The sequence below is a fragment of the Pseudopipra pipra genome, chromosome 13 (assembly GCF_036250125.1).
Source record: "Pseudopipra pipra isolate bDixPip1 chromosome 13, bDixPip1.hap1, whole genome shotgun sequence".
Taxonomy (NCBI): domain Eukaryota; kingdom Metazoa; phylum Chordata; class Aves; order Passeriformes; family Pipridae; genus Pseudopipra; species Pseudopipra pipra.
In genome coordinates this window covers 11,028,929-11,053,924 of record NC_087561.1, presented here as the reverse complement: position 1 = coordinate 11,053,924, position 24,996 = coordinate 11,028,929, and the positions used below count along the sequence as shown (strand labels likewise).

At 45.6% G+C, this 24,996-nt stretch overlaps 1 protein-coding gene across 1 annotated transcript in view; it reads left to right on the top strand.

Moving 5' to 3' along the window:
* GPC4 (glypican 4) overlaps positions 1 to 24,996 on the top strand; it is a 67,007-nt gene that overhangs the window by 29,817 nt on the left and 12,194 nt on the right. The window contains exons 2-3 of the mRNA XM_064670007.1: positions 1,086 to 1,244; positions 15,106 to 15,497. Coding sequence (XP_064526077.1) covers positions 1,086 to 1,244; positions 15,106 to 15,497 — 551 coding nt within the window. The remainder of the gene's footprint in view (positions 1 to 1,085; positions 1,245 to 15,105; positions 15,498 to 24,996) is intronic.

Genomic DNA, 24,996 nt, shown 5'->3' with positions numbered 1-24,996 from the left:
GATGAGTTTCTCATCCTAACTGCTTGTTTTGATCGTATCTTCAGTGTTGACAAAGATTTGCACAATTTGCCCAAATTTGAACCACTTTAGCATCAGCCCACCTGCCTGTGGTGGTGCTGCACTGTTGGGCTTGTCAGAAAACTGGATCTGAGGATTGCTGTGCCAAGGGTTTGTCTTGGCCCACAAAACTTGAGAGCAGCATTTTATGGGTGATGCTGGAAAGGGACAGCTTCATCTTGCACTGCTGTGAGGCATCTAAAAACAAAGTATATGGAGCCAGATCCCATGTCCAGATTTTCTGAGAGATTTTGAAATGGACCTGTGGAAGATACTGAAGCATTTGATGATCTCTCTGATTAAGCCAGCTTGAGCCAGATGACTCCTAGGAAAGAATTATCTTTCAGATTGAAGAAAAAAAAATCTGGTTTAAGTTTCCAAAAACAACCCCCCAGTTTCACCCCAGATGATAACAGAAAACTGTAAAATTAGGAGGTGGGAAATATAAAGCATTTTCCTGGGCCATTCCATAAAGCAAGTATATTTTAATATCAAGTGGTAATTGGGCTGCTGAGAGGGATCTCCTCTGAAAACTGGACAGGAGAAGGGTGAAGAAAACAGCACTTACCTGTACAAAAAGGGCCATTGCCACTGATGTTGTGTATTAACTGAATGAATGGAAAGTAATTAAAATACTCAGCAAAAACTTCATGGAAGTTATCATAGTATATACAGGTCAGTTTTCTGGTTCTTCAAATTCTTCTGTATGGGATGAGTATCTGTTTATTACGTTTATTACCTGAATAAATAAGAGGACACTTTTTAATGCTGTTTATTCTGTTTATTAACTGAATAAGTAAGAGGACACTTTTTAATGTTCTTGCAGAAAGATAAGGCTTTTCCATGTGTTGCTATAAATTTCCTCTACAGAATCAAGTTTTGATATGCCTGGTCCAGCACTTGCAGCTGGGGTTTCCCTGGGAGAGATGGTGCTACAGGTCCTTGCACCCCCTGCCTTGCGAGCCGACCTCTTTGCCCGTGTGTAGAAAATCCTTTTAACTTGGGATATTTTCTTCTCTGTTTTTCAGGTGACCACTTGAAAGTCTGCTCGCAAGGCTACACATGCTGCTCTCAAGAAATGGAGGAGAAGTACAGTCAGCAGAGTAAACATGACTTCAGAAATGCTGTTGTAGAGCTTAGCAATCACCTGCAAACCATGTTTAGTTCTCGATACAAGAAATTTGATGGTGAGTGCAGAGACCTTAAACTTGCTCTCCTTAGGATAAAAATATAAAAAATCCCCATCCTGTTGTTTTCTGTGCAGTTGTTCTGCTCTATCTCCCCCTTTGCTGGGAAAGTTCATGACTCGTGGCTCAGAGGGCAGAGCATGCCTTGTTTTGCAATCCCGTGAGAGAGAAATATTTGCTGATTATGGCTGCTTGTTTCTCAAAGAGAGAGATCTTTCTTTCTGATTAATCTTTCGAAAAGCCATTTTGCTCTAATGTAAGATTGCAGTTAGTTTTGTTGGTACATCCCCACAGCGCGTGTAATTGTAATGTGCACATCTTGCAGCCCCGATACACAACAATGCTGATATTTCCCAGCATGTTGTGAACCCACAGGATTTGTATCCATCTTACTTCTAGCCTTTGGGGCTAAGCAGAGCAACAGATAAACACAGAGCTGGTTTTGTGTGGAGGCCGAGGGTTCAAGTGTGATGCAGGGTCAGAACCAAAATGAACAAGTCTCGGCTGAGTTCCCATCGCTGCAGTGATGTGAACTGCTGACAGATAAGCAAATGACTGGTCTCGGCATTGCCCTCGGGTGCACAGTGTGTCCTGTCAGACTGGGCCTCCATAGGGCATGCCTGGCTCATGGGAGCTGCAGGAAGAAGCTCCCTTAGCAGGCAGCTGGCACACAGCCTTCCAGCACTGCCCGCCTTGCAGCCCAGTGCCTTTCTTTTGAGACCACCTCCTGCAAACAGCTGCAGTCAATGCCCAGACATCAGGCACAGCACCCATCTGAGATCCAAGCAGCGTCTCTTGGTTTGCTGCTGAGCTCTTGGTCAGTTCCTGCAGGACTCTGCAGGCGCCTCAGCGCTCCTGGACGCTGCAGCCCCTGCGCCTGGGCATCCCCTGGAGGGAGGAGCAAGGTATCAGGCTGCTGCTTGGGTTGTTCTTGTTGGCTGGGGCAATGAGATGACAGTCAGTTGCACATGGAAATGTATGATGAGTCGAGTGGACTGGATTGCTCAGATAGTTGTTCTGCTTGTATATCACCATCTGGTCGTAGAGGGTGATTCTACCACACAGCTCCTCTGGACATTTTTCTCTCTTGTTTAATCATTGGTTCCGTGTGAGTTTTCTACGAATATCCCAGACTTTGTGCCCTAAACCTCCTAGCAACCTCCCCTACGCTACTGCAGCAGGTAGCAGCCTCTTTCTTTCAAAAGGGATTGGCACTGGGGTGAGGGAAAAAATCCCTGGGTATGAAATTGCAGTGAGTCAAAGTGGAATTACGCAGTCATCTTGATAGCATCTAAATCTGCTAGCTAAATATTTCCCTCTTAACCTCTGTTGTCTCTACCTGCTGGTACACCAAGGGGTGATAGAGGGAGAACCAAAGTGTCTAGACTTGCAAGCTTATTAAATGCAGAACAAGACACTTAATGAAATCCAGCCCATAGATAAGCCCTTTCAAAGAGACCAGAGGAACAGCATCTGCTTCACCTTAAATGAACGACGAAGCTTTTTGAAATGCTGCATTGAAAACAAAGAGCATGCACAGTTGCCTGCATTAGCATCCCTGACATGGAGCAGACATACTGCAAGGTGCATCTGCCTGTTTGTGGGATGAGAAATGGCTTCAGGGCTGTGTGAGGGCAGGGAGATATTAAGCTAAGCTGGGCTGGATACCTGTTGAAGCACAAGGCTTCAAAATAGGTGAGCTTTGGGAGGGAGCCCTGTACAAGCTTGTTCTGTTTGTGCTGTGTTTCTCCTGTCAGACACTTGCAGTGTCCCCTGTGCTGGTCTCACTCCCATTTTAGCCTGCAGAGTCCTTGACCGGCAAGTCTGGAAGGGGATGGTGGTGTTCAGCTATTCCTGAAAGCTGGATTTACTGTGCCCAGCCTGTCTCTGAAGGGTGTTTCTCTACCTCGTGCAAAACTAATGAAGGAGAATTAGCAATCTCCTCAGCCTGTCCCAAAGCCTAATGGCTCTGTCTTTGAGTGTTTGCTAATATCAGATCTAAATCTTCATTTGCTGCAGACAAAGCTGATTTAGGGATTTTTTTAATCTTACCTGGAGTGGAAGCAGAGATGAACTGATTACCGCCCTCCATCATTTACCTCTTGGAAGACTTTTAATCATGACTGCTTCTCTCCCTCCAGCCCAGTCACCTGGAGGCATACCTTCAGCAGTGCTCCTGCTGGTGGCTGGGGCAGGTTGAAGAGTCTCCCCTCTGAGGTTCTCAGACTCTTCTGCAAAAATTTTGGAGTTCCATACCCTAGACTGCTGTGTTTTGTTTGTTTAAGAGCCTGCTGTTGAGTGTTCGGCTGCTTGTGGGCTGCAGTTTCCTTCCTTTTGTCCCAGTGCTTGGTCATCAGGTCAGCTGTGGTCAGTTCTGCCTTGCACATTTGAGTTCTCCTTGTCTAACATAGTTCATTGCACACTTTTTGATGTTACGTGCCCAAACTACTACAGGAAGGAGAGGCAATTGAGACCCATATATTTATCCTGATCTCTAGGAATGAGACTGGAAGAGGACACGATCCCTTCCAGAGCTCTTCCTCTGCATGGACCCATGCTCTGATTTTACCATTTGCAGCTCTTCAGGGCTTCCTCATTACTCATAGCTAAATCCTTTCAAATGAAAATGAAGCCGACAGATAGGAGCTGTGCACCTTCCTCTGTTTCACATGAAATCCTCTGTGCTACAGCTGTGCAGAGTGACTGAACAGGCAAGATGAGTTATCACAGAGACAAAATTCACTCCAGCAAGTGGAATGGACGCTTCTCTTGCAGAGTGACACATCCCCATGCTGCAAATGGCCACTCCAGGATGCAGCCCAAGCAGCAAACCCTGTCCTCCAGCCTTTTGGAAATCTTTGTTGTGGGTTCTTTGGCTGCTAATCTCTCAGCCTTGACATTCAGGTCTGAGAGGCAAACCTGTGCTGCCTCCGTTATGTGCTTGACCTTTGAAGCAGTTGTTGCTGCAGAAGGACAGTCAAAGTGGCGGCATGTCCTTTGGATGGAGGCTGGGATGCCCTGTGGCTTCTGGAGTGTTTGCATCAGCTGTTGCTGGAGCGCTGTGTGCTGTTGGAACTGTTGCCAGAATTGCTCTGATCTGACACCAAAGCCATACAGAAATGGATTATCTCCTCTTAATCGGGAGCATGGAACAAGCTGCTGATTATCCATCCCCAGAGGGCTGACCAGGAGTCATTTCGGCTCCTAATGCGTAATGTGACAGCGTCAGATCCTCCTGCATGTGTTTGGTTTGCAGGCACTGGGAGAACTTGGGAGCTTTGGAGTCCCATATCTTATATATCCTGTCTAAATATTTGCTTACAGTACAGCTACGTATGCTCCTGGAGGTCTCTCCTGCTGTAATTTAAACCACTAGCCTGATCCCAGCGTAGCAGTAAGGTATGTATTTTCAGCAGTAAGGGAAATGATTTTCTGATAAAATAAAAACCACTTTGTGACTTGTTGGATTCACTGTTGCTAAATGATTTTAGAGGTGAAGATTTGCTGTTTTTTCCAGTATCATCTCCAATGCATTTATGGGATTCATTGAGAAATTAGTAGGCGAGGTTCTCTGGCCAAGTGAGCGTCTCCCTCTCTGACAATGACAGTCATGGGAAAGCCACTGTGATGACATCTCATGCCACAGAAGCAGTTATAGCAGTCAGGGCTTTAAAGATCCCACCCCCTGTTTTTTAAAATAAAATTTCCTATGCCTTATCTTCACAAGTTAGTGCCTTCCCTCTCTCAGGGATTAATAACATTAATAGAATTAATAGTGACATTAAGACTGCATAAATGTTCAATCCCATTTATTAAATTCAAATTTTCACCTCTTTTGCCCTTTGAGGCTGAAGTTTTCCATGCTGGGGTCTGTGCTAGCCAAGCAGTGCTTTGGGGAAATTGCTCAGCTGTTTTGAGGAATTGGAGCTGGGACAGGACATAGCCCATAATTCTTCTGCAGTGTTTCCGCTATTCGGTTTCTTCCTAGATAAGATGTTCTTACTTTTTTCTTATTAAAGACACTTCCTGAATCTCTTAGAAGATGTAACTTGTGCCAAGCCCTTTTCTGGGGAGAGAAATTATTTTGTATAGGCTGGTTTCAGAGTGACTGGGCAGGCAGAGCCCCAATCCCCCATGCACAGAGGCGCTGCTGGGTCCTTGTTTCTCCTGCCACTGCATTTCACAAGCACTTTTGCTGTTGCACTTAAAATCAAGTCTTGTTCCTTTCTCCTGTGTGCTCTAGATTTAGGGAAGACAGCAAACTACTGCAACCTTTGTTGTATGGGAATGAAGAGGTGAATGAGAGATGGTCCTTTTCTGGGCTGGGCTGGCAGTAGGTTTGGTGTTCCCAATGACCAGGTGTCAGAAGGATTTGTACAAAACGGTACAGCCCAACCCAGCATCTGGGAAGCTGTTAAATGCTGAGAGTCTTGTTTCTGATACACTCCCCCTGACTTTTCCATTAGCATTTAAGATAAAACAAATACAGAAATGTAAAAGGAAACCCCTTTGGGACAACAAGCGGAAAGAAACCAAATCCAGGAAGAAGGGTTGGCCAGGGGTCCCCGAGTCCGTGGTGCACACAGCCCTTCTACTGCACAGGTAGAGGGCAGAGGGGCTGGAGAGGCATTCCTGTTTGTGGGCTCCATGTTTGTGTTGGGCAGGGTAGCTACAGGTACAAAGTGTGATCATGATGTGCATCTTTGAAACATCTCAGGGTGCCCTTGACCTTCTAATGTGAGCCCAGTGTTACTCCTGGGTGTGTGAATTACTTCCAAAAACTGGCATGTGGCCGAGTTTGAGAGACTGGTTGGGGGAACATTGGCCAAATACCTTCCAAACTGTGCTGAAGCTGGAGGAAAAAAAGCCTGTAATCTTGTTTCTGAATTTAGTTTTTGTTGTTCAGATAACCCTAGGCTTCCAGCTGCTGTCTCCAGGTAGGAGTTAACAGGGAGGTGTTCTGGTGCAGCGGGGCACATGGCTGGGATATATTAGTAACTGGGAAGGAGGCAGAAGAGAGGAGGGAGAGCTTTTGGTGGTCTTCTTTCTGCTGCTTCAGGCAGTGTGGAGGCAAACGGTGAAAGACGAGCCCTGCAGGTGCCCAGCCTGCTGCTCCTATAGTTAGAATTTGGCAGACCATCGGGGCACTCTGCCTTACCGAAATAACTGCCCTTTGGGGACCTTCATCTCACATTAACTCTTTTATTGGAAACTGCCTGCAAGGGCAGAGACCCAGGGCCTCATCCTGCTCCTTTGTCAGGGTTCCCCCATGTCCATGGCACCCAGCACCATGGGGTTAATACTGGCTGCCAGCATGTTCATCTCTGCAGGAGGCATCTCCAGGTGTGTGGCACAGCAGGAGCACTGAATAGAGACCTGTTGGACCTTTGCTGAGCCAGAGCTGCATGGTATTCGAGCTTCTGAATAAACCTGTATAGTGGAGAGAACTCTCCCATTGCAACCCACCTTCAGGCAAGTGCACTGATGACGACTGCATTGTTAATGTACAAGTAGTAGAGTGGTTTGGTCTATCTGCTGCTGCTCATGTCTACATAAAGGCACAGCCTTGTTCTTCCCTCTCCAGAAAGGGGTGGCACCAAACCTCATACCAACCAGAGCAGAAAACAGTGTAAAGATCCCTCAAATTTTGTGGAAGAACCATTTGCAGAGAGGCTCCTTCAGACTTGTTTTCGGACCAGTGCATACGCAGGGTGATGGTAGCAACCACCAACACACTTCCTTTAGAAAATCCCACTTGTGGGCTTTTGTTTTTGCTTTCCCACTCACTGCAACAGCAATGAAACAAATTGTCTGCTGTCTGTGCCTTGGAAGTTTGTTTATTCTTTGTTTTTGTTCAACTGGCTCCTCTCCATCTGGAGGTCTTTAAGGAGGTACATAAGCCACTATGATTTTTAGTCCTGTTCATTGAGGAGAGGTGATGCTTATCTGAAAGTGGCAGGAACTAGACCTCTCTTTGGGAGGCTTGGAAAGATCCTGAAGTGAAGTTAACTCAGAAGGAGGAAATCTCAAAGGGAGGAGAAGCTCCTGCCCAGTATGTTGGGGGGGGGGGGAGGAAGAGATCTTGTAATTGAGCAAAGACTTTAGCAATGGGCAAAAGCCCTTTGTGTATGGGCTTGGAGGGTTCAAACACTCTTCTGTGATCTCAGGTCCAAGCAGTTCAGCTGTTAAGGTCACAGGTAAACTGCTCTTACTCATTTGGGGTTTTTTTCCCAAAAGCCAAGATGCAGGCAGCAGGCTTTGTACTTGGCTACAGGAAACGTGCCCCGTGCTCTCTGGTTACTAATTGCTGTCAACCAGTCAATGAGCTATTGTTTGTCTGTTTAAAATTAACTCTCTCTTCCTCCTTCTTGCACAAAGGAGCCACCAACGCTATGTGCACGGTCCTGGTAGCTGCTCCTCCGGATGCCTGTTGAGGTGGTGCTGTTCTGGAATGTTGTGGTGGACTTGGGGGTGTAATAACCCATCAGTGCAGAGCTGGAGATATTTTGTTAGTGTTTAATGTACTGTAATGTCTCAGTGTACAGCCATTCTTGTGCTGGCTGAACAAATAAGAGGCAGCCCCAGCTGGAAGAACTCTCAGTGCAAGTGTAACAAGATGAGGGCAACTGAGGTAATGGGAACAAGAAAGCCATCCCCACCTTTCAGCAGCACAGGCCCTCCTCACACTCTTTGACAACAGTGGAAAGGGAGGCTTGGGAAAACACATATGTGTGAAATACCTTAGTGAGTGTCCCAGAAAGCTCCTTTGAGTAGAGGGGGTGTGGGAGGCAGCCTGAAGGAACTCACTTCCAGGTGAATGTGAGTTTGCTGTTTGAGGTGGGAAGTTGGTGGGTTGGTACTGGATGGATGTGGATCAGCAGGCTGAAGCCGCTGAGAAATCATAGATGTGCCTGAAAGGTCAGTTGAGACTGAGAAATGTGTGCAGTGAAAATTAGACATCGGGGAGAGTGGAGGGAAGAGCAAACAATGGAGGGAAAAGAAGCAGTAGCAAGGGAGGTGGATTGGGGAAGAGTACTGTTGAGTTGTTGTCACGAGGAGGGAGATGGAAGAGCTGGGAATGATGGACCAGCTCAAGGAGGAGGCAGCATGGGAGCAACCCACTACAACTGACCCAGAACAGGATGCATGAGCACTGAGAGGCCCTGAAAACAGGGAGGAGGAGGGTACAGAGACTGGGCTCATCCTGCTGCATGGGATGTGGCAGAGCGGAATGGACTAAGAGGGGACCAAGGGCATTTCTCTTGGTGGGATGACTGGTGTGTGCATCAGGATGTGATGTGCTGCTATTTGTTTCTTGAATCACAGGCAGCAATCTCCACATTGTTTTTCCTCCTCCTTCATTGCTTCTTACTCTCCAACAAGCTCAGTCTCAGTGTGATGGTGGTATCTGGCACTGTGTTTTCTTCTGCCCTGCTCTTCTGAGCTCCCACCAGCCCCATGATGCTTCAGAAACAAGAACTTCTGAAAATCCTGGGTTTTGGTGGTTTGTTTGGTTTTTTTTAACCTATGAGGCTGCGGCCCAGTTCTTGTTATTGTCTTGACTTTTCACTAATCAAGCAAAGTTAGGGGAGATGATGATGTTCCTCTCAGCTCTCCGGGGTTCACATGTTGGGGCTGTTGCTGTGGCACTGGCAAGATTTAAGCCTGTACTTCTTCAAGCTCTGTGAAAAGAGTTCTTCCCATGTCAATAAGTGCTAACACATGTTTGAAAACAGGACACAGAAACAGCTTGTGGATCTGCCCTGCCCTTCCTGAGTTCATATTCCATAAATGTGTTAACACTATGTGTTCATCGGTTTCTCGACACTTCCGGAAAAAGGTTGTTAAGCTACAGTTTGTTTTTCCCTGGTGGAAATTACAAATGCGGTATATGCAATAAAGGAAGTGAAGGCATATTAAAAATAATGAAGCACATTTAGAAAAAAAAATAATCCCTCTTCTCGCGTTGGACTAGGTGGCATGGCTGTGCATGGCTTCAGCCTCCAGGTGAAGAGAGAGCTGTGAAACACTCGTCTCTCTTCTTCCAAATTCCTTTTATCTGTCTGGATTGAATTTTGCTTTGCATAGTAGGAGCAGCTGCAGGGTGGAGTTTGTGTCCACAGATGCACCTCTGAGAAGGCGCTGGGACGGTGCCGGCGCCGGCCCCTCCGCGGCACAGCCCGAGGGGCCGTGGCTTGGGCAGGAGCATTCGTCTGGGAATCCATCTTGCTGTTGTGGACATTTTATGAGTAAACCATTTAAGGAGAAAATATAATTAATCTCTTTGTGGCAGTGTTCTCCTGTACGCACTAGAAAGCATAATTGTCTGTACAGACAAGCAAATTAAAGGTTTTGGTAAGACAGACGGTCCTTAATTAATCATAATCTGGACAACATATTAAGAGTATGCCTGAAACGCTGGGTGGCAAATTATCTGAAACTAATTAATTGTGCCTATAAAAATTCAGCATGTTCCATCTGCATGCTTGAACCTGGTTTTATTTTGTTTTTTAACGTGTGTTGAGTAATTGCATGTCTACCTGGGATATGTTTGTGTAGTTCATTTGCAGACCTCAAACAGAATAAGGACAGTTGAAATCTCAGCTCTAAGCTAAGGAAAGCTGGTATATGGGAAATGCAGCATGCCTGGTGGCTTTTGGGAGCAGAAAGGTGTGTGGCAGCCCTGGTCTCCTTTTGGAAGGGCAGCAGCACACCTGAACATGGCCAACAGATGGGTGCCTGTAGTGAGCATGTTGGCTAAATGGCCCTTGGATAAGACTCTACTTTTTTTGCACCACAGTTAAGGTTTCCTTTGTTCTATAAAATATAGTTTTCAGGTGCTGGGTCACTGATGGTTTAACTCTTTGCGGTGGCTGGAAGAGGAGCAATCAGGGTGCCATGGAATAATGTGCTTCTCTGTGTGAAACTATTCTCTAAAATAAATGTGTTTCATTCCTGAAGATCAAGAAGTTCAAAGCAAAACTTTGCATTCCTGCAGTGGTCGGCTACAGATTCAGCCCTGTGGACTTTGCCTGGGGCAGGGCTGGAGAGGCAGAGGGCACTGGTGCTCTGGTTCTGACACAGGGCATACAGTGGCAAGAGGCAGCTCAGACCAGGCAGTTTTGCTGCTTCTTCCTTTGTCACCAGCGTTCATAGGGAAATACCAAACCTGCCTGTGGGTAGAGGGGGATGTGCCCCTTTGATGTGTTCATCTCATTTCCAGGAGCTGCCTTTGATTTAGGTAGGACTGTGCCCTACAGCACCAGGCTCTCCTCAGCAAAAGCCCTCTTGTATGAAAATCCCGCTCTTAACATACCTGAAAATGTTAGCACGAGGAATAGGAAAATGTTGTCTCCCTTCTTACTTTAAAAAAAAAAAAAAAAGAGGATTTTTTCAGATGAGACATGAATCCAGGATCAAAAAAAATACTGGGTTCAAAAGTCAGAGGAGGTGGATGTGTTGTCTGGAGGTGGGATTTGCTCGGTCTCACAGTAGGTGGAGTGACTGTGTTTCTTCAATTAGCTCATGTATCTGCAATTTGGAAGAAAGATTGTTTTGAATTATTCTGGCAGTGGAATCTGATGTCATGTGGAAGCACCTTGGGGAGATGCGGTGCTCTCCTGTGCTGGGTTACTGGCAGGGCTGGTCTGCCCTCCAGCTGCAAACAGGTAATACATCTTATTACCTGAAAAAAAGGAAATTGCCAAGTAGCTATGGTTATGTTTCCCACTGTGCTCCTTTATACAAGGATTTGTTTAAAAGCAGAGACTTTTTTTCCCTGGGATTTTTATTGCAGAGATACCAGGTATGTCACATCTAGTCTTTCTTACGATTTCATGACATCTTTAGGCTCTCGCCGAATGTTGGGAATTGAAATTCTACCTTGAAATTCAAACGTGTTAAAAGAATAAACAGAGCCCAGAGCTGTAGATTTCCCGACTGCAGATTACTGCCTTTTCTGTCTCTAAAAGTTAATTGCATTGGGAATGTCGTCTTCCTTTGAGCATCAAAGCTGGTGGCATCCACAGGATTTATTTTACAATACAGACAAATTTTAAACTTGTTTCTTGGTGTTAGGAAAGGTTTTGTGGCTCTGGTCCCACCAGGCAGCTCAGCAGCACTGCTACCCTCACCCTTGCATTTCTCCTGAGCGAGAATGTGACTTTGTATCAGCGGGACTAAGCAGAGATGTGTTGAAGCTGTACAGTGTGGACTTGCTCCTCTGTCAGGTTGGACCAGAGCTGACTGTGCCATGGTAGCCCAATGCTTTGCCTGTGGTCCGTCCTCTCTGTGTGACCCAGCTATCTTTCCACACTCTGCTCTCAGCCAGGAGAACCAGGGAGCCCTTTGAGCCACGTTCTGCTCCCGCGGGTCAGTTTGTGAAGCCCTTCCCAGCCGTGTGTGTGCTTGTGCCTGTTTGTCGACAGAGGGGCCAGCCCTTGTTCGGGGAGTTTAAACAAGATAACTGGAGGGAAAAGAGAGCCTGCCATCCCTCCAGATAGCAGTGTCTCAGAGAGCACTGGCAAAGTATGATTTGTCGTCTGTGAAAAATGTTTGCGTTTGACAGCTTTTCACAGGAAGCCTGTCAGAGTGATAATTTAATGAGTACAGATTGCCTGCAACACAGCTGTAAAACGTGCTTTTACAGTGCTGTAAAATAAGCAACCGAGGCCTTTGTGTGTTTGCTTTGTTTGAGAACAAGTCAACTTCTAATACAAATGAAAGGTGGTCATTTATTTTACCCAGCAAACAGTCAAGACGTAAGAGAGGAACCTGCCATTTTTCTTCTTGTGGTGGCAAGGTTAATGCTGGGTTACATTGGTGTTTGCTAATCAGCTCATTTCCGTGAAGGGGAGAATTAATATCTAATTAGATGTAGGGAGTTACTAGTCAGATTAGCATTTAACTCATAAAAAGGACTTTTGGGCTTTCTTTTCTTCATTGCAGACATCTCTGTCCATGGTTTGCACAGAGAAAAGATTAATGTTCCTTCCTGCACCCAAACCAATTTCTTGACATGGAGATAGCAATTGAGGATGCAGACTTATATTATGCTAATAGCTAGACTAAAACATACCTATATATATAATTTAATCACTGCTGCTGACCAAATTAAGAGTGCTCTGCATCGCATGGGGGAAGATACCATCCACATCCCACTTCTGGGTCCATCCCTGCTTGCTGGTGTTGGGTGGCCTCTCATCACTGGTGCCATGCTTGGCATCACTCCTCCCCACCATCCCAATCTCATCTCCACCCCAGGAGCCTCAAGATGCCAGCAGTGGCACCTACGGGCCAAGCCACTGTTGCCAGTCAGGGCATCCTGTGCTGGCAGGGGGGCTTTGCGGGTGGGAGGGTGGATGCTGACTCTGTGTTGCACACACACAGCGTCCGCTGCCCTCCTCCCCTTCTTTATTTGGGAAGTGGCACTTGAGAAGGGGTGGTTTTTGTCCATGAAAATGTGGTTGGAGCTCAAGCCAGAGACGATGGCTTTGTGTGTGCCTGCTGCCTCCATCAGCAGTGTCGTGTTGGGCCTTTAGAAGTGCCTGGTTTTGGTGGGAGGTTTTCATTTCCTTTATTTACCTTCCTTTTGGGCAAGGGAAAGCTGCTGGCTGGAAGACTGCAGGTGCACAGGTATTTGCTGCTAATTAGAATGCAGGTTTTTTTTCAGGATAATTAATGAACATACCCAGTTCTAGCCCACATGAAAAATTGCTAAGAGATGAAGAGCTCTAACGCCTGGGTACAGTTTATTCAACTTCCACTTTGGAGTGTAACCAATAAAATGAGTTTGGGCAGGCAAATACATTGGTTATGGTAATATGTATGTATTACTAAAGATAACTTTCTTGGCTGAAAATCTTGCTTTGGGTTCTTTAGACTGGTGCTTGGAACTATCTAGTAGACTTGCGATCAATATAATTTCAAAATCTAATTCTTATTGAAGAGTTTGCTGATGAATGTAGCAGGTCTTGTGCCTGGCACAAAAGTATTTAAATAAACAACTTATTTGGTGATACTAAAAGGTCTGAGCAAAGGAAGGAAGTGAGCCTTCAAAATGATTAAGTGAATTAGAAATTAATATATACCAAGTTAATCTCTATAGTATAAACTCAAAAGAAAAAAATCTTCCTGGAGAGGAAATGCCAGTCATGGGAACGAAAGTGGAGGTTCCTGCTGATATTGGACAGAGGACGTGTTGGGTGTTTGAAAGCAATCTCCTCTTCCCTGGATCATTTCTCTTGTACTCCTAAGAGGCCGCATTATATACAGCCATGTCAGGCACTGGACCCCATGACTTTGTTCATCAGGAACTCAAGGAATGTTTCAGTTTTTCCAGAAAATGTTTTCTGTGTTAGGCTTTGTTTGTACTGGAGCACTTTGAAGACGAAAATCTGAACTTCAGCATACTTTTAATGTCTTTTAACAAGGTTTAAATTCACACTGGGCCAAAATATTCCCCCCCCCTCCTTCTGACAACTTCTGGCCCTAAACATTGCTCCTTTGAGGATTTAAAAAACCACAGAGGCATGTTTTATTAAAGAATATTTATTGAATATGAGTCACAGAAAAGCAGAGGTCAGAATCCTCAATTGCTGGTGGCATGCATAAAATAATATGCTCCCTTGCCCGCGCCGTGCGTAGCGGCAGAGAGGCTGCGCCCGCGCCGCAGGGTGCCAGTTCCCGTGGGGCTGGAGCAAACAGGCAGCATGGGATGCTTTGTCTCGGCAGTGCCCACCCTTGCTCTCCTTAGCTCCTTCCCAGGGCCACATAGAACAGAGTTTTGTTCCAAAATGGCCCAAGTGCTTTTGGCCTAGCGGACCCCTCCCCTGTGTTTTGTTTTAATTCATCTATGCCAAATCTCCAAGGCAAAGGTTTTTTGGCAGAGTAGTTTGTGCTTAGACCCACGTGCCAAGGCTTTGGTGGCATGGTCTTGGCAGGGCATGTTCTTTAAACTGCATCTGACATGCCAGACATCATCAGGTGAGCCTGTTATCAGTGCTGGAGATGTAGGTGCACTGCCAAGACACTTTGGCAGCAGCCGCTCTCTGGGCCGTCCAGTGCTCTCAGAGGGTAAACCAAAGTGGGGATTTGCTTTTAGAAAGTGATAAAAATCCCGAGGGCCCCTGTCTGTCCTTTGTCATTTGAAAAATCTCTTGTTCTTCTGCCAAGTGTTTAACCTTGGATTTTGAGCAAATTCTGGTATAATTATGGGGGTTTTTGCACTGCTACAAGCGTCTGAAGCCCTGTCTGCAATCAGGACCAATTAGGTAATTAGAGACAGGCCCTGCCTTGAGAGATGACAAACTTGCAGGACAGAGGAAGAACCAGCAGGTAGATTTTTGGATTTGTTTTTAAAATTTATTAAAATTTATTTGGTTTTGAGGCTGGTTTATGATCATTTTGGAAAAAGAATTTGTCAAGAACTGAAAAGAAAGACCCATTTGTGTAAAACATCTGTTTTTACACAAAACCACCTTTTTTCTTTCCGATACTCTTGTGCTTTGAAATTACTTCTTTCAAGATGGCTGAATTGAAACATAAGAAACTGGTGCTTTTTTTTTGTCTTTTTGCTGACTCTTGTCACGGCATTCAGATTTGCATCAAAAGAAATTTCACTTATGCAAAGTCATCCAACCTGGAGAGAGGTTGTGGAGGTTGGTTTATGAAGAGTAATCAAAAATTTTGAGATATAGAAATTATTTGAAAATTTTTAGAGAGTCCTTTAACCTTCCATTTCATTTGGATGGTGGCCTCGTTGTGCTGAATTTTCCAGTTAAGCAACAGCAGTGGTTGTAGAAGTGTGTGAACACACAACCCAATGCCCATGTTTACCATATCTTCTCTTCCTCTTTCCTAGAGTTCTTCAAAGAGCTTCTCGAGAACGCTGAGAAGTCACTGAACGACATGTTCGTGCGGACGTACGGCCGGTTGTACATGCAGAACTCGGAGCTGTTCAAGGACCTCTTTGTGGAGCTGAAGCGCTACTACGTGGGCGGCAACGTCAACCTGGAGGAGATGCTCAACGAGTTCTGGGCGCGCTTGCTGGAGCGCATGTTCCGGCTGGTCAACCCCCAGTACCACTTCACGGATGAGTACCTGGAGTGTGTCAGCAAGTACACGGAGCAGCTGAAGCCCTTTGGGGACGTGCCGCGGAAGCTCAAGCTGCAAGTGACGCGAGCCTTCGTGGCCGCCCGCACCTTCGCGCAGGGCCTTGCCGTCGCGAGGGACGTCGTCAGCAAAGTGTCCGCGGTGAGCTCCGTCTTGTGGTTGTTCCCGTGTCCCATGGACCCGTGATGGGTAGCATCTTTCCCTGTGTCCTGGCTAGTACCTAAAGGTGTTGGTGGTAGTTGAGTGCAAGTGGGACAAACTCCATCTGTGGTGTGGTAGAGTCACGTTCTAGGGACACCACTGTCTAATGCTGCAGCCCAGCAGCAGGGATGTTCCCCAGGTGGATGCTTTGCTCCTGTCTAGGGAACAGTAACAGCAGGAAATTAAATACCTTCTGCAGTGGAAATAACCATGTTTGCTTGTGTAATGGCCGTATCTTCTTCTTAATATTGCCTTTAAATTACAGTGAGTCATGGATGCTACAGGCATCCATTACGGAGCAGCTGATGATTTGCTCCTCACCGTGGGCATGGGGAGAGGCAGTTCACATGAGCAAACAGCACTTCTGTGATAACAGTAAGCTGGAGTCACAGTGCAGAAGCCAGTTGTACTTGGTGCCACACACACACAGCACAAGTTAGACCTCAAACATTTATGGTAAGGTCATTTTTTTGGGGATCAAACAGCTGCAATATGTTGGTTACTTATATGTGTACCTCCTTCTTCATATAAATCACTTTAGAGTTGTTTAAGTGGGGTGACTTTTTTTTTTGACATGAGATTTGTCTTTAATTTTAGGCAGAGTTGTATGGTATAGGGAACAATCAATAATCCCCTTAAAGTAATTATGTAAGATAACAAATATTAGTGATTTCCTTTTAACAAACTCAACTCATTTCCTTTATGCTGTAGAAGATTTATTGTAATAATTTAATCAGGCAGAGAGAGGTTTATTTTCTCTCTACCTGGTTACAGAGTAATAAAACACCAAGCTGAAAGAGCAGGCAGGAGTTTGAATCAGCCTAAGTGCCAGGAAAGAAAAAAAAAGAAAGAGGAGCGTTCAGACACTCTTAGAAGCAGAATGCAGTTTTGTAGGCAGCACAAGCAGCATTGTTAAGTGAGATAATTATTCAAATTTCTTTGACTTACAGGGATAATATTAAAATACTCTCTCTGAGGATAGGAAAAAAAAAAGTCTGCTTCCACGTTAATTTTTCTTGAAGAGAAATGAGAAAAACAGACTGCAATAAGCCACAAGTGTGGCAGGGCAGAGAATATTAGCAAGGCAAGAGTTGCTATACTAATCTATCCAAGTTCTGGGAGTTAGTTGTAAGTTAGCAGTGTCAGGTTTAGGTTTTTATACCCCCTCAACTCCCCATCTGATAGTGATGAGTCTCAAGTTAGATGTGTCTGATGTGTTAGATGTGTGCTGCTGGTTGAGGGTGGGTGTGTGGAGCTCCATGTGTGACATGTGGGTCACTCTTACAAGACCACAAAATCTTCCAGCCTCGGGGATGCCGTCCTGTGGTGGGAGGCAGGGTCTGTGCCAGATGAGGCCGAGTGTCTATGTGCCAGGTCACTGGCCAAGCCTGCTGATCTCCTGGTTGGGGTTTTAGATTTGGTGGCCCTTGTTTGTGGCTGTGTGGCAGATCTTGTGGTCGTGGGATGGTGTTTGCACTGCTGTAGAGTGTGGATGAAATATTCGGATGGGAGGTCTGGCCGTTAAGCCCCAGTACAGTTTTGGGAATGTGCAATCACTTGGTAGGCAGTAAATGTGCATGGGTGAGGGATCGTGTTTATGCTCCATCTGCTCAGAATTCATCAAAATGTCTCCAGACTTGACACGGAACCACAAGGGCTACGGTCCCCGCATCTGTTATGAATCAGAGTCGTGAACCCGAGGTGGCGTCGTGATTTCTCTTTCCCTTTTGAAGATCCTTGAGTGTAGAGTTGCCTTCAACCCTAGAATTAATTGCTCGAGTGTGGAAAGCTACCCACAGTCCCACGCAGCTGCAAAAATAGCTCACGTGCCGTGGACGATCACAGTTGCTGCACTTTCCACTTCATTTTCACAAGTTGCACTGGAAATTCTACAACAGACTGACTTTTCCAAGCAGTAACAAAAGTCCCTGCTGCTGAATGCCTAAGGTTTAGTTGCAGCAGTAGAAGAAATAGTAATCTTTTCTCTAGTGTTTTAATCTCATTCAGGGGAAATTTAACATCACGTTTCTGCAAGACACAATGGGAAATTCTAGACGTGGGTTTAAAAGCTGATGTTTTTATGCCTGCTGCTCTGCGGTTGTGTTTTGGGGCTTCCCACATTACATATAGATTAGCCTGGCTTTGCTGAGCTCTGTATAATGACTCCATTGACTTTGCTTCCTTATTATTTTTACTCAGGAGTTGTAGTGGAATGACTGCTTATATCAGGGATTAACTTGAGGGATAAATCTTCAATTCTTCTTTATGAAAAAATGTCCAAAGGAATGCAAATTAGTTTTACTTTTAATGAATTTTGTAACAAGTAAGTAAAAAATACTTAATTGAAAATCCTCAGAAGGAGAAATACAAACTAGTGCAAGACCTAGCTGCATACTTTCCCGGGATACTATCAGGAGAGCAAGGAGCACTTTACAGCAGAATGGCCTTGATGGCTTTTTAATGATCCTAGATATTTTTACATCTTCACTAGGGAGATGCATTTAGAAGGGTATTGTTCTTGTGTGAGTTTGGAAGTAAAGGAGTAAAAGAAGAGAGGATATTGAAAAACTAAGTGTGCTTGATTTCCAAGCCAGAATGCTAGAAAATAACTTTTAATTTGGCCTTGAATGGATCAGGTGTGCCACTGTGCCCAAATACACAACAGAGAGAAAGCTGTATGGTTTTGAGAGAAAGCACAGATGTTTTCCAAGCTGTGTCTAAACCCTACAATTTTGATGCTCGAGTCTTCATGCCTCAAATTTCCTCCTTTGGACCCAAAAAGTACAAAGTTCTCCATATCTATCCTGAACACAGAGCTGAGGAGAAAACTCAGGATGCTGTTTCTGCCTGTTAGAGATGTACCCTGCCTCTGGGGTTGGCTGCGAGGGGCTGGGGGCCTCCGGCGCTTCCCTCTGTCATCTGCTGACACTGGGTGCTTTCTCCCTGACCTTCCTGCCCCTGCCTTCGGGAGACGGAAATCTGCCCATCCCCTAATCACTCACCTGCTACTTAGCCCTCAACAAACGCTGAAGTCAGCCGGGTTAAATTGCTGCCAGCAGTGACATTTCCTGCCCCAGCCAGGGCTGGAAAAAAGGAGCAAATACAAGCCAGAGCCCTGAGTGACCAAAAAAGGATGAGAACGTGCAACTGGGCAGTTCTCAAGCTGCAGAGATGTTCCTGTAATTAGTTGCATGCAATTAAAACCACAGCCTGGTTGAGGGTCATGACACCTCTGAGGGCAAAGTGTGGTGGGGCTTGTAGAGTCAGCTTATAGGTAAGGAGCGGAGGTCCCTGTTTGTGGGGGGGGGAAGAAGTGAAATCAGGGGCTGAGCTCTGACATTTTGTAGAGTCAGGAGGAGCTGGAAGGGGAGGTCTGGCTGGAGGTCATCAGCAGAGGCACATGAAAGATGAAGTGTGCATGAAGTCACATGGCATCAAATCACTGCATCTACATCACCATCTCTCCACAGACCTGCAGGCTGGGACTTGTGGATGTGATCTCCTGCAGTTTTAGTGGTGGTGTGAGTTTTCTGGAGCCCCGCAGGAAATTTATGCTGATGAACTGTTGTTTTGGGATTCTTTTACCACTTTTCCCTCTTGCCCTCATGTCCTGTCATTTGAGGCAGAACTGCTGGGAGCTCAAGAGGCTCCTGAACTACCTCCCCAACAAGCATTTGAGATGCATGTGCCACCAAAGCATCTGGGCTGCTGGAAAGGGTATTCCAGCCTATCCTTGGGAACCCTGGGAAAGGCAGCAGCTTGAAAATTGTATGCAAGAAATGGTGTTTAGTTTGGAAGCACAGATATGAACTATGTGAAATAATTTTTCTCGTCATCTGCTGTCCTCAGGTGACATTAGCAGATGAGAGGAGACTGCTGGAGATGTTCACGGCGGGTGGAGGAGGTCAGCTTTCTTGGTCTTGGCATTTCTTCCCTAATGAAGTGTAATGATAGCAGCCAAGGAGGGAATTTTCTTCCAACTGTTTATGAAGAGAATTGCAGAGGGGACAGGTGATTGCCTTCCCACACCGCTTCAGAGCTGGAGTGGGAGCCTGGTAGCTTTTTAACCCCTTTTGCTCTGAGCTGCCTCGTCTCAGATAAGGCATCTGTGGAGCATAAGTTAAGACTGGAACCTCTGTCAACCAGCCTACTGACCTGTGCCCTGAACTTGGTTCCTGTCCTTTTCGGCGTGGATGCTGAATGTGGACCAGACACTGGTTTAGGAGAAGCAGTGATGAAAATAATAAAACAATGAGGCTTGTTTGTCATCACAGATAATAAGGTGCTGAGCTCTCGTTTTGGTAAAAGTTGTGCCCCTTGTAACTACCATTTGAGGATCTAAAAGTTTAGTCAGAGAGCCAAGGTCTAACCTCCCTCTGTGCAGTCTTTGTCCTTGGTTTGACTTAAGGGGAATGTGACTGTAATCCTCTTTCAGGAAGAAGTTCATGTTCCTATATGCAACGAAGCTGGGCAGCCTTCAGGCGAGAGTAAACCCTGCCAGGGAAGTGACAGAAATGGAATGTGTTGCATGCATGCATTGGGAGGGGACAGAGGGGCAGCACTTCTGCTTTGTGGGCAACCGAGTAATGGCCAGAGAAGCCAAGAAGCCCTTTTAGTATAGCAGGGGGTCCTCCAAAGGGGCAGTGCTGTCCAGGCAGTGGGTTACAAGCTGCGGGGCCAGACCGAGGGGCTGCTGTGCACAAGGACCTTGCCTTCCACGTACCAAGGGCAAACATCAATGCAGCAAACAATACCAAGCACTTCTCCACATCAAAGATGACCCTGAGAAGACCTGCCAAGAATGTGACTGCATCTGCCTCAGCTCCAGCTATCCGAGGGTCTGTGCTAGACACAGCCTTCAAAGCATGCTGGAGCAGCAGTCATCGCAGATTTAAGGGGCTGGGAGCGCGTGGATGTGGCTGTGGGTTTGGAGCCGATGGCGTCGTGCAGGAGCCCTTCAGTCCACTGGGTTGGTTTTGTTCTTTTCTTTCTTTGCCTCCGCCCTCATGGTGTGGTTCTGGTGCTAATTTTGAAAACAATGTGAGGGATAACTAAGGATGTTTTTGGTTGTAGCTGCACAGATAAATGTTCCCGCTGTTTTGCTCATTAAAGCAAACAGAACGTTGCTCATGATCTGCAGTGTCTGAGGCAGGGAGAGGCAGGTCCTGCAGAGAACAAGCTTGGTGTGAAAGGCACTTTGGTTCCAAGGGTACCAGGAGCAGGATATGCTGACCCTAGCATTGCTACTTAAGTTTTCAGAGGGAGAGGCATCCACTTGGTGCCCTGAGGTCCCCTTTACCCCTTTGGGGAAGACAAGCACATGGTGCTTCACATCTGACACGCTAGTGTTAGGACTGAGCAGGTTGAGTCCCCAGTGGTGTGATTCTCAGGAGCTCTGCTGTTCCTCTGGGCAGTGTCACATCTGGAGTGGGGGGAGCAAGCTGTAAATAGGGAATTGAGCATAAATGTACTCTTGAACTTTTCCTTGCAAAAGATAAAGCTGCAGCAGACATCACCATGGGGAGCGAATACTGATGAGACAGTGTCTTGCAGTTCCCAAATACCATTCCTAAATTTGCTCCCTTATGCTAGACCTCAGAGGCCCAACTCTGTGGTTGAAACAGATGCTGTCTAAATTATTCATGTCCTAGCACCGGGCCAGCAAAATTGGTTAAATGCGTAGTTAATTCCAAAACACTTTCATTGGAATATTTGGGGTGGAGAAGCAAACCAAGAGCCTCCTGAGTGATCTTCTGCCTCACAGTGAGCTGAATGTCTGGACCAGTGTGTGCCAAGATGATGCTCTTGCACAACACTGAGAGAAGGAAAAAAAGATGCAAATAAGGTTGTGTTGGTCCTAAAAAATCGATGACATCTCAGTTGTCCAAGCTGACTGCTCACCTGGAGCATCCCACAGTCAGCTTTGAAGTGTGTTTCTGAAATCATCTTTCCATGTCACTGAGAAGTTACTCCTTTAGTTTTCCTTAGCCAGTATTGCCCTCATTTAGTTTTTTTTGCAAAGAAAACACACTATAAAACAAAAGTAATTTCACTGCATTTATTTTCAGATTGTTGGATTTTTATGTTTTCCGGTGGCTGTGCTGCTGGCATGGCAACACTGTTGTTGTGTAAGCTTGGAAAATAAGAAAGCCTGAGTTATCAGTGTTATTATAAATAGTTATTAAAGCTGACAGGATTTTAAATGTTATTATTAACATTCTTAATGTTAACTAGAGGGTAGAGTGGGAGAATGAAACGTGTTTCTGGCTGTCTGGCAGCTGGTGGGAGCTCCCTGCAGGACTGTCCATAGCTGGAGCTTTGTCATCCTTTCTCAGCTATTCCTTGCCTTGGGAAGGAGATAAAAAAGAATCTAGTTGCTTTTCTGAACTTTGACTGCTTGCACAGATTGGTTTATCTTGAGTTTTGGTGGCTTTGTGATAGGCTGTGATCAAGGCATTGCACTTGATAGGTGTATACTTTAATGGTGAAGTTTCTACCTGATGTATGCATCCAGCTGCAATTGCCAGTGAGCTGGAAAAGGCTAAGGATGTAAGGCAGTTTCCCTTATGTGAGACTCTGAAATGGGATGGGTATGACAAGGTACCAATAAAACCCAGATTTTATTATGCCAAGAGCATGGCACTTTTACAAGAACATGATTTTACCTTCACCAGTCAATATGAGTAGGGGAGTTATCCCAACAAATATGATACGAAATGTTTGCATTAAGCGCAGGATTGGTTTCTTTTCACTTAATTTTTGTAAGTTGTGTGCAAATCTGTATTTTTAAGGAGCAAGTTCAATACAAATGTGAAGATTGGTGTCAAAGCACATCTGTTAGCAGCTTTTAATCTTCACGTTTGACAAAGCGTATAGATATGGACAAATTGTAATTTACATGAAACCACAGGGTGATGGATTGCTGCAGTGGCATGGCATGCCATGGACAGGAAATAAATTTCACAAGATAAAAGGAAGGGACTGGAGTGCATTTGCTTCTATTAGAAGCTTTTACAGGGTACGTGTACTGCAGCATACTAGTACCTGGACTCAGATCTAGCAGAGTAAATCCTCTCCAGCAAATAAAGCTTTCTTTGGGACTCTGCTTTATTAGAAAGGAGACTATTTGGTTTTGAGGGTCATTCTAGAGTAGAGTTTGAATGAACCTGAGTTGCTTTCCAAGATAAACACAACCCTAGAACAAAGCATATCTGGATTTACTGTTACATACAATGGTGTTTTAAGAGCTTGCACCTGGTGTGGCAGGGCCAGCATTAAAAGCTTGTGAAGAATTGCCAGTGCAACATATGGCACATCCCACTGACAGAGCCGGAGCTGGTCTGGACCGGGTATGGGCCCTGTGCCAGGGGTTAAGGTTCTCATTGCAGTGATACCCAGCAGTTAAGCATTTATCACTGTTGTAACGAGGTGTAATTGCTCATAATGTTACCCAAAACTCTCTCTTAGAGGTGATCTCTGCTTGTGCCTTCCTGTTGCTTTCTGGCACCATAAAATGCCAACTCTGGACTGATGAATTTGTCCATTGTCTTCCTCTTTATCTGTATTAGCTGTATTGCACACTTAACAGCTTCCCTGTGGATGGTGTCCATCCCTAATAGGGCTCAGTTCAGCAGTCACTGCAGGCCGGGGTTTGTCTTTTCCATTGCCCTTTTGTGAGCACCCTCTGCTCAGCTCTGTGCAGGACTCAGAGCCACAAACCTACTTGGGGAAGGAAGCGAAACCTCGTTCGCTTTTTAAATCATCCTGGGTCTTTGTTCAAAGGACCTAATCCAAGTGACCGTCGCATATCGTCTGCTATGGAACGTGGGAAAGCAGCTTCGGTTTCCCCTGCATCTGCTGGGATTCTTAAAGATCAACCCCTATGAAATATCAAAGCAGGGGATGCTGCAGGCTTGCAGCCGCTCGGCGCTCGTGGGGCGAGGGGGGAACCTAAGATGGGAAGGGGCCTCCTGGGTCATGGCTCTGCGTGTGGGTTTTTGCAATTCACTGCCATGCAATCCCTCCCATAGAGCTGCAGCTTTCCATGATAGGGTTGGGGAAGCTTCCTGCTCCTCATTCAGCTTCAAACTACTTTAGCACTTGGCTGGTACTATCAACATTTTCATGATTTTTCTTTCCAAGGAGGATGCAGAGCACTCCTTTGAGGGCCAAGAGTGCCAGAATGGCCAGAATCTGCTGATAAGCCTTAGGACTAGGCACGGAGGTCCTGGCACCTACTGCCAAGTGACATAGGAAGGGATTTTTATCAGAGAAACAAGTAAACTGCTAAGCTGGAGCATCCTTCAGAGCTCGTCTCTGGGTGCGAGATGTTATTCAGTTCCCTCTTTCTCCTCGCAACTTTTTTGTTATGCAAGGACTGCACCATCTGGATGGCAGATGATACCTTTACATTTGTCTGTTTCCAGTTTTCCAACTATAAATCATCTGATTTAGCTGGTTTCTGTTGCTTGAGCTATTCCCAGTGTTTGAACCAGCTCTGCTTTAAAGCCATGCTGTCCCAATAGGGAGCTTTCTGCTAGGGCTCCTGCTCCCACTATGCCTTCCAAATATATATATATAAATATAAAATGTATATATTCTCTGAAGGGTCTGAATCAGATTCCACCATCACCGCAAATAGCTTTCTACATGGAGTTTCCTTTTGCTCAGCCAAACAGGCTCTTCATGGACAAAAAAAGGGTAAAATGCTGTCTGATTAACATTGCTGGCCAGCCAAAATCCAGCACTGAGCTCCATCAACTGCAGAAAACTGTCCTGCCTCTCTAACCAGTTTGCTTGCCTACTGAAGGGAAATTGTGGTCTTTCTGGGGTTGTCAGAAACAGCAGATTTTTATCTATCATCTCTTCTCATAAGAAAAGAGGGTTTAAAATTCTGCTGATGCCAGCCTGATTATGTAGCTTTTCTTTTCTGTTTTATTTTTGTTAAAATCTGTTGCTCCTAGTTTCATGTGTTGCCACCTAGTTTTTGCACCAGAAGATCATGTTTAGTTTCTCCATATCCTTCACACTGAGGTTGGCTTTGCAATAGTAAGGTCCTCAGCATGTGTGCAGTACCAGATCTTCCTCGTGTATATTCATCTCCATTCAGTCCTGTTGTCCTCTCTGCCATGAAGTCTGTTCCCAACTCCAGAGATGAGATGTGGAGGCCATCCACATCTCCAGCACTTTGTATGGAGTGACTTCCCTCTTTCTCAGGGATGTTGTGTGTCTCCTCCAGCATGGTCATGGATCACAACCTATTTAGAGCACTTTCCCTAAATGCCTTACAAGGAGTCTCTAGTGCATCATTTAAAACACCAGAGACCACTTCTGTTTTGTCAGTGTATCTCTGATCACTAAATCAGAAAATCTAAATTTCCTGTTTTCCTATGTGGCTAATTAACACTTAAACTTGCTCTTGAGGGAGCTTCTCTGTTCA